The 10,050-nt window shown below is 31.3% G+C and overlaps 1 protein-coding gene across 2 annotated transcripts in view; it reads left to right on the top strand.

Annotated features, from left to right (window-relative positions):
* Nucleotides 1-10,050, top strand: part of SLC4A10 (solute carrier family 4, sodium bicarbonate transporter, member 10) — a 252,551-nt gene that overhangs the window by 148,342 nt on the left and 94,159 nt on the right. For both annotated transcript variants that reach the window (XM_004674608.2, XM_004674607.2), the window contains exon 6: nucleotides 5,737-5,925. In XM_004674608.2, the coding sequence (XP_004674665.1) occupies nucleotides 5,737-5,925 (189 nt within the window). The remainder of the gene's footprint in view (nucleotides 1-5,736; nucleotides 5,926-10,050) is intronic.

The following is a 10,050-nucleotide window of genomic DNA, read 5'->3' as shown; positions in this document are numbered from 1 at the left end:
ACAAAAAGCAGTAAACACAAACTTAGTTTTGTACACCTAGAAAGAAGCTACCCTTTAAAATGCATAAGACTACATTAAAGTTAAATACAGTATGCTTTCATGAAGAACACAGGCTACAGTGTTGGTTTATTACTACTTAGAGGAAATAAATGGTTAACTACAAAATTAGCAAACTTCCTGAGAGTGTTGGAATCATAGCTTTCCAGATCAATTTCAAGACTTTGCAGTAAGCTGTGAAGGGCTCTTACTTGATACCCAATAAACATTTTTATATTTTTAACCAGGACTCAAATGGCTGGGATTTTCATGCTACTTTACAGTTTAGAAAGCTTCTAATTTCTACACTTTTTGATACATCAAACAAACTTGGTGCTTAGTATTGTTATTGTTACCCTTACTTCACAAATGAAGAAAGTGGGATAAAGGTCTTGCCCCAAATAAGATGTTTCTTTCTGTCTCTTAAGTCAGTAATGACATTACCTTTGAAAATGGATTAGTCCAAATGAGTTTTGGATTGGCCATATGTCATGAAACTGTCAAATTCCTTAACTTGGCAAAATGAACCTTAAAATATCCTTCATAGTTTTGCCAGGCTTTAAATTTTTAAAACATGTCATTTCTAATGCTTTCTATAGGAATTTATTCCTGGCAGGAAACCTTCTCCTATAAATTTGACTACAACCCTGTGTTTATTTTATCACCTTAGCTCAGTTTTATTGCCTAAATTTATGCTTCCTGCCCCTAATACAGCATCTTCCCCAAGCTCTGTTCTGGAAAATAACTGAAGGTTGCTAACCGTGTTAAATCTAGCTTTTTAAGGCAAGTTACATACTTATAAATGAAAGTAGTTCAATGGAAGTCTCGATACCCCAAAGAGCTTTTTAGTATTCTTTCTGCTCTTCTAATTAAACTGTATCTTTCTGATTCCAAGTAGCCCAACTTGAATGTCCCATTTTCAGCATAGAAGAATCTGCAGAATGTCGTTCAGATGTCAGTTGCTGAGAGCTAATAAAGGTTAGAAAAATATGATATGTAGATATTACATTGATTATTACTACTTTAGATTCCTTGTCATCATTACTGAAAAGATTCCTGCTCATTGAATAATTTTAATTTGACTGATTAAATCCAAAGTTATTTATTTCTACTTCCAGTAAAATCTCATTAAAATATTTTCTCCTTATAGCATTTACTTATTTTCTTATTCTTCAGTACTGTTATTTTCCTTAATGACAATTGAGCTGCTTTATCAAGTTAACTAATAAATAAGTATTCTTCATTTGCATTTTTAAGACTTCTAACTTTGCAAATTATTTTTACAGCCATTATTATATTTTATTAACACAGCAACATTATGAGTTAGGGAGGAAGCTAATACCCTCATATAAACAGATGAACAGAAAGTGATTTATCAAAGGTGACATTTGCAGAGATGAAAATACTTTCTTTTGATTGATTGTAATAATAAATTTCATTTTATTCTATTTCTTGATCACTTGTGATGCAGTGATTAACAATAAGACTTGGACTTTTTTCTCCCCCTCCTGTTTCTCATATATTTCTATGTTAGGCAATTAGTGGCATGGATTAGTTAATCGTTTCAATTTTCCTAAAGCTAGATATAATAATTTGCCTTGTAGAACTCTAAATGCTTGTACTTTTAAATTCACAGTTTCTGTACCATTGATGTTTCCTAGACAAATCCCAGTAGAGTAGTGTACCCCAGCTATTTTTTTAGAATGATCAAGGATTTTTATATCAATGTTCTGATATGGTTTTAATAGACTGTTAGATTATTCTTTAAAGAGATTTTTGTAGACTTAGCAGGAGAAAATCTCATTTGTATCTGGCAGTTCTGTCAAGAATTTCTGGTATAATTAAAGTAGGATTTTCTTTTGGATAAAGTTAATTTAAAAATATCTATTCCCAATGTTTCAGGGAGCTCAGAATAAATTTAAACTTCTTCCTTCCTTCAAAATATTACTTAACCTTTTCCAACCCAAAGTTTTTCAAGTATCTTTTCTCACCATGATTTATTATCATACAGAGATTAATTGTATTAAAAGATTTCTTACATTATTCATATAAATTATAGGTGATTATGTGATCTATGCTAATCTTTAAAATTCAACACTGAAGATTAAGAATGAAATATTTTTTAGGCAGTGTGTATATTCAAACCTAATTATGTCAGTAAGTGTTAAGAAGAAATTAAAATTAAAACAAACTTAGTGTCTTGGACAGATTAGCAAACATAACCCACAAATCATCAAAACAACTTTTATTGTTCAAAATCTCCCACGGAATATAATTTCCATGTTGAGGTAATGATATATATTTATAACATGCTTATACTACTATCCTCCCTTATCTGAAGCTGAGTATTCTTTTGGTGGTTTGCGTTTTTTAAATACAATTTCCTACTATTGCTGTCACCCAAACCATTCAATTTATACTTCTCTTGTTCCCTACCTCTCCAGCTTCTTTTAGAGTTAAAACAATAGCTTTAAGACAAAACATTTAGAAGATTATCTTTAAAAAGACAGAGGTTTATTTAATATATTTTAAAAAATATGGTCTTTAGAGACTTCATGTAGTAGTCAAGATGAATTGATGACGATAAAATAATTGATGGAGGTGGGAAGCATTTTTGATATTCTGAGATATTTCTGCTAACTGCTACTAATTTTTATAGAGTCTGCTCAATGTTAAAAGACTGTGACCTATTTATCATTTTTCTTCTTTTTTTCTTGTCATCCAGATCCTGGCATAATGCTTTGGCTAGCTTGGCTTTATTATTTAGGAATCATAGCATGCTGAGATGTAGGACTTGACTCTGGCCCAAAGTCATTATGGTCCATTATACTTTCTACTTTTCAAGGTTGATACTAATATATGTTATAGTTGTGAAGAGTACAATAGAAGTGAGTGGTGAATCAGACTTCCTTTAGTACTAAGGTTTTACCTCAATATGTTATATTTTTAGATAAGATGATTAACTTTATTGTTTATTTGATACATTTATACCTTAGAGAGGTGTCTATTTTTGTGTAAGCTATGAGCAGATTAATGGATTTTTGTTTTTCTATTTACTTATCTTTTGTAATTGTTCCAAAGACCTTATTTTTTGAAAGTTTGTAAAGCTAGTGACCTATGGGATTTATAGTGCTTTAGTGGGAGTTAAAATTATAACCACATGAATATTTTATATAATCTGATTCGAATACTGGACTTGTAACAATTGGCCTAGCTTCTGGCAGAAACTGTTATGCAATAATATTCTATTAGTGCTTTTTTTTTAAAAAAAAAAGATTTATTTATTTATTCATACAGTACTGGGGTACAAGCCGGAGGTGTAGGGGTGGTAAGAAGCTTCACCAGAGAGAGAGTGGGGGGCAGAATAGTCAGATCAATGAAGTACACTGCTGAGGGGAGCAGCATCAGGAGCATTTCAGGTGAGGTCTGCCATGCCATGTGGATCACTTCTGGGGCAGGGGATCAAACTTGCACTGAAGTGGTTGTGGCCAGCTTGCCGTGCTGTGTCCTAACCCGTTGTGCCAACAGGGAGGGCCCAATATTCTATTAGTATTTATAACCTAATAACCTACTTCAAAACTTTCATTATGGAGTATTTAATGCATATTTTATGTACATTTTCCTTTATAGCAATTTTCAGTGTAAAGTCATGGGTGTTAAAAATTATCATTTTCTTTATTTCCAATAATTTCAGAGTTATTGTAGCTACTGATCTCCTAAGAACTGAGATATAGATTTAAATTTTATTCTATAATGACATAAATTTTCATATATTGAAGGATATTTGAAGGTATTTATAATGGGTGTTATGGTTGGTTTTCAAACATGCATTCCACCTCTTCCCATTGTAAATAGCAAAGTGTTGGAGTGTTCTGTCAAGCTCACATCTAGGTATGATTATTACATTTTACATGATTGAAAAATAATGAAAAGAAGATTAATATTTTGTGGCATGTATATTATATGAAATTCAGTGTCCATAGTAATACTTTATTGAAATACAACTATGTTCATTTGTATACATGTTTTCTATGGCTACTTTCATACTATAAAAGCAGAGTTGAATAGTTATGATATAGACTATATGGTCCACAGAGCCTTAAAATGTTTATTATTTGGCTCATTATAGAAAATGTTTGTGTACTCCTGGCATTAGAGAACTAACTCAAGGACGAAGGGTAGTTGTGACTTGTCTAAGCCAAGCATAGGAGTCCATATCCATTGTCAATGTTTTATTCAGCATAGGATTTTGGAAAAGTTTTCTTGGGCAGGATCTAAACACCTTTCTTCTAGGAGAATTCCACAAGAAAGCAAAAATAATCTATGAGTATGAACAAACTAGTTATTTCCTTGTTCCTGCTGGAGCCATCTTATGTACTTTAGTCTGCCTGACATTAAAGCTCAGTAGGATGCTGGCAGAATCTCAGAGAAACAGAATTAGAGATAGTTTAATTTTCATCTTCTTGTTAGGGGTGCCAATGGAATTCGTCATTTTAGATACTTTGTTTTGGGTTTTCTGTTATTGATAAACCCATCTCTATATCCATTTGACATATTATTATAAAATATAGCTAAATATATTGAGATAATCACAAAATTCATGCCCAGGATGGAATTTAAATGGAAATTATAAGAACAATTATGTACTGAAAAATATTTACTGAGGATCTCAATATTCCAAATGCTGCACTTGGTGCTTTGTTTCCTTAGTCCTGGCAACAGCATGAGACAGACATTGTCTACATCTTATAAATAAGTGTCCTGAGGTATTCAAATTTGCATAACCATAGCTAGAATGTGATATGATAACCCATGTCTGTTTTCTTAGTCATATGACTTTCCAACTGAAGGAAAACACTAAGGGAGAGTACTGCTAATTTTCAATCTTGAGTATACTCAGTAAGACCATGGATGGCAATTCATTGAGCTCTACTTGTGGAGGAATTAATGCCTTAAAAAATCTGAAGATTATTGAGATACTCTTTATATCATCAGTAAGATTAAAATTCCTTTACTCATCTACTACTTTTATTTACATTTCTAACATATCTGGTAAAAACCAACCTGCTTAATTATAGCCTTCTGAAATATCTTTTATTCCTTGCTTTGTGTTCAAGATATTAGCATGTCTCAGGAAGTTTGAGTGTACTGTTTATATAATGAGTGTGAAGGAGTTATTTTCCCTGCAAGTAGTGGGAAAATAATGATCCAGTACAACTGGATCATTAACTATAGGACTGCTTGCATCAGATATTCACAGATGGGCTTTTGCTCACATGTAGAGGAAATTTGGAAATTCTCTCCTAGAAAAATGGAGAAAAATCATATTAAAATACCAACATAAAACCAGTCTTCAATTTTTAACATAATAATTGTATTATGTTGCTCATATTGCCTTCCATCCATATGAATAACAGAACGTAGAGCAGTACTTCAATACAATAATATCTGTTTGAAAAAATAGTACTCCATGAGACTACATATGGCATAGTTTAAATAGAAGAAATTTTCCAAGTCCTTTTAATGCAACATTTCTATGACCTTTTGCCTGTAAGACAATACTTAACGATATTTTAAGAGACTCCCTCCTATTTTAAAATGAATAATGTTATCTAGGGTATATCTGTCCAAGCTCAGCTTTTCTCTGCTAGCACATTATAGCATTGCGGTGTCAATCTTCTTTCTTCACTCCCTCTTCAGATATGGTTCTTGACCAACAAGTGAGCTCAGGTCAGCTCAATGAGGATGTGCGTCACAGGGTCCATGAGGCACTGATGAAACAGCACCACCACCAGAATCAGAAAAAGCTCACCAATAGGATTCCCATTGTTCGTTCCTTTGCTGATATTGGCAAGAAACAATCAGAACCAAATTCCATGGATAAAAATGGTAAATGTTTCTTTATTGTGCTGTTTATATCTTTTGTAGGCTGTTGAAATAACAAAGTGCTTCCAGTTTCCTTACATTTTCATTGAAATGATTTATAGAAGTTGAGGTTGCTGTAGTAGAATTTTTTCATATACATATACAGTCTGATTAGCTAGCATCAAATTGAGACATTTAAACAAAAATATTTAAATCTCTTGAAAGGTTCATGAAAGAATGCAAGGGAAATTTTTATATAATAAGAACTTTTAGACAAATTGAGCATCTAATTCTAGTCTTTGTTCCAAAGCTGGAGAATGTAACCCGATGATTTGACTTATACCAGAGATAGCCTATTCAAATGAGTAATGATCACTGATTTGTGATCACTGATTTGGGGAAAAAAAGATTTTGGTTTCATATTGCTCATAGTAAACAAATACCATTAGAGATCATGAGGAAAATGAACCACCTACAAGTGTTATAGATCTCCATAGATAAAGTCTGATTGTCAATGCATAGGCTTATTGCGGTTGGCATTACTGCATCTTCAGTGCCCAGAAGCCACACTTAGTATCTTTGAATACTAACATATATGGCCTCTGTTGTTTTCTATCAATCATAACTTTGTCCAGTTTGGGCTTCAGATTGTTTTTTCCTTCTTGTATTTTTTATTCTCCTCTTGCATCCATTATCTTTCATCACTTATACTAAGGAATTATTTTAGGAATCTCTTATTATCATCTATCCTTTTATTAATCTCATGAAGGAAAATAGTTATCATAAATGATGGAGGAAAATAATGTCACAGGATAAATTTGCTAGACTTTCACTAACTGTAAAAGTTCCCACTACTAAAGGATAAAAATGAGTGAAAAGTATTTTCAAATGCTTTTTTAGAAAGACTGACTTCCCCAAGTAGAATAAAACACATGTATTAACAAGATGGAACATTTTGTGTACTTTCATTCCAGTTTTCAAAAGTTTCAGAGATACTATAAACAAATACATGAAAATGAATTTTTTTCAGACTTCACTGATACCAGACTTTTTGCCATTTTCATTAAATATTAAATATATTCAAGCAAATAGTAGAAATGCTTTACTGAGTTGATGAAGATGGGTAGATGTACTATTTTTTCAGAAAACATAATCAATTTTTAATGATTCCTGAAATAACTATTTTCTTTTTAAAAGACCCTCCAATTACTAAATGAAAGTCTTTCTCATATAGAAGAGTCTGTAGTAGATATCTTAAATGCAGTAAAAAATATTATGGGCATTTTTTGATACATACCAGCTTGTATTTATAGATTCCACTGAACATTTTGAGAATGTACAACTTGCTTTAAATCTCATCATCTATTTAAAATACATTCATATTCTAAATCATGATTTTCTTTAAAATACTATACATAAAATTGAAAAAAAGAAACTTAAATTCTGATATCTATTGTAAACATAGTGTTTTTTCTTTTGTGTGTGACAATACTAGTGTTTATTTGGTATGATGATAATAGGAAAACAGACTGAGAAAGTAATAATTTTGACCACAGGCTTCTGTTTACATTTTGCTAAGTTCTTATTAAAATATTTGCATGAATTAATGCTCAGTGGTGCAAATACATTTTATGAAAATAAACACTTTCAGTTCATTTTTACTGGAAATTAGATGGTAAAATATTTGTATATAAAAGAATATGTTCTTATTTAAACATATAAACAGCTTGTTCATGAACTAGAATTAATGTATAACTCAAATTTATGGAAAATAATGTTTACTATAAAATTTTAGCATTTTTTGAAGGATAAGTACTGAATTTACCGCAACAAACAAATTTTATAATAACTTATAGACCTAGGCAAACTCTGTTTGCTGTTATATTAAACATCTACTAAACATAAGAGGTGCTAGAATTTTAGCCATGAATCACAAGTCTATATATAGATACATAGATACAAGATACATATAGATACAAGGTTTCTGAGAGTCTGCTTTTGGTCTTATTCAGGCAACTGCTTAGTTTCTAAAAACTAGAATGTGAGTAGTTCTGAAGTGATTCTGTCACCATCTGTACAATCAGCCCTTATCTGAACACATACAGATCCACTCGAAGCATACATTAGGGTAATAAAAACTTGGAAACATTTCTAATAAGATTCATATATCCAATTAAGTATTGTTGTAGAGTATGCTGTCAGAGTGGTTTTCTAAGCCTAAGCTTATAACACCTCCTTGTGACTCTGTTTTGCTTCCTCACACACTTTGCATAATTATGTGTGCTGAAAATTCTGAAAATATGTATAGTTTCACCAATTTAGAAATGCATCTCCTACCCAGAAGTGGGAAAAAGTGTGAAAGACCTTTATTACTAAGGTTCTCAATCTACTTATGAACTCAAAAAACTGACAAACTCTAGATAAACAAACAAATTGAAATTCAGAACCATAAATATATATTTGTCATTCTTTCTCAAAATATGCAATGGAGATTTAGTTTGGGGGCAGTAAAACAGAGAGATGCAAAAGGATTTTAAGATATCCAGAAGAGTAAAAATAATTTTCTTCCTATGAAAATCCCCTCAATAAACTGTGTCGGGCAAAAGGTTAGCTTTTTCAAGATTGTAGAATGGGATTTAAATAGATTGAGGATTTTCTAGAAACTTGAAAACAAAACATTTTCCTTTCCAAGCATAAGGACAGAAATAAGCCCCCCTTGCTTAATCTACTTTTACTTTAGAGACAAAAACAGTTGAAATTTTCTCAGAAATGAATTGATGCTTATGTACAGAAATCTGAACTTCTTATAAAAAAAGGTTTCTCCTCTAATGGACTTGTTCTTTGAGCGTGGACCTTAGGTAATAGTCCTAAGGGGTTAAATATTCAGATACTGTATTTCAAATGCAAAACTTCCCCATTTTATAGCTTAGATCTATAAGAGTGTATTTCCTGCTCTTTTCTTCCCTAAATTCACACTATTTTGTTAGTAAATCTTTTCAGTGATTTGTGATAATTTGTCAATCTCACCTCCAAATACTCTAGCTTTACTTTTTTGGTATAATTTATTTTTTTGGTCTTCTGCACATTCTCTTAAGGGCTAAGATACAGGATGCTATGGATTCACCATGCATTTTTAATGCCACCATGCTGTGTTTAACTTTCACTTTTCATTAAGCATCAAAACTGTGAGAATTAAATGTCTGATTCTGATGTTTCAATAAAAAGTGACAGTTACATTTGGCAAAACAACAGCAAAAATAATAGGGAAGTAATATCTTCTTTATCATTAGAACCCTGAAATGAATCTGGCTGGGAGTACTCTACATCGAGAATGTTCAAAAAATTCATTGAAACTTAGATTTCCTAAAAGCAAAAATAAGACTTTTCTGTGACATGATCTAGAAGCAAAAAAATATCAAAATGTGTATTTATCATCTTGGTTATGCATTCAACCATATCTTGATTAAAATCTAGAATAAAATATTATTACATTGGTGATAAACTTCATATGTATATATTTTTTTAATTGCAGTTCTGAGGTTCTTAAGTGTGGGATGTCTACATTCCATTGTGTCCTTTCCTATAATTCTAACTCTGTTTCTTTTCCTTCACAAATGTCATTTCTTCCTCCTAATCCAATCTAGTTGTATCTTTTATTTAGGACCTCAAAAGGAGTTACAAAGCAGTTCTCAGATTTATTCTTAAAGAAATGGGTTCCTGGAGAACATTTAAATTTGTAAGGAGGGGGTGTGAATTGTCTTTTTAGATTTGCATAGAGTCCAACCCTTAATGTACATGATGTATTGTGAATGACATTTATTTGTTACTTTACTTTCTAATCACTTATTTTTTTTTTTACAAATGCTCTACTTTTTATTTTCAGATGCACAATACTTTTAATGGTGTTTAGATATTTAGATAATTAGATGTCTCATCTTTTAAATACTGTGATTTCACAACTAAGATATCAAGAATATAAAAGTTATTCCTCATAATGATCTACCTTGAAGAAAATAAGCTATAATAAGTATTCTTAGAATTACTGGAGAGAAAACATGTAGTTGATAAAATTCAATGTATACTAAAAGTATTTCCACTGTACAAAAAAAAAAAAAAGAAAAATTCAAGGTGACATTGTTGGAATAACCA

Source organism: Condylura cristata, unplaced genomic scaffold, assembly GCF_000260355.1.
Source record: "Condylura cristata isolate star-nosed mole 26May11 unplaced genomic scaffold, ConCri1.0 scaffold00002, whole genome shotgun sequence".
Classification (NCBI taxonomy): Eukaryota; Metazoa; Chordata; class Mammalia; order Eulipotyphla; family Talpidae; genus Condylura; species Condylura cristata.
The sequence above is the reverse complement of the archived record's forward strand: the minus strand, read 5'-3'. Positions and strand labels throughout refer to the sequence as shown.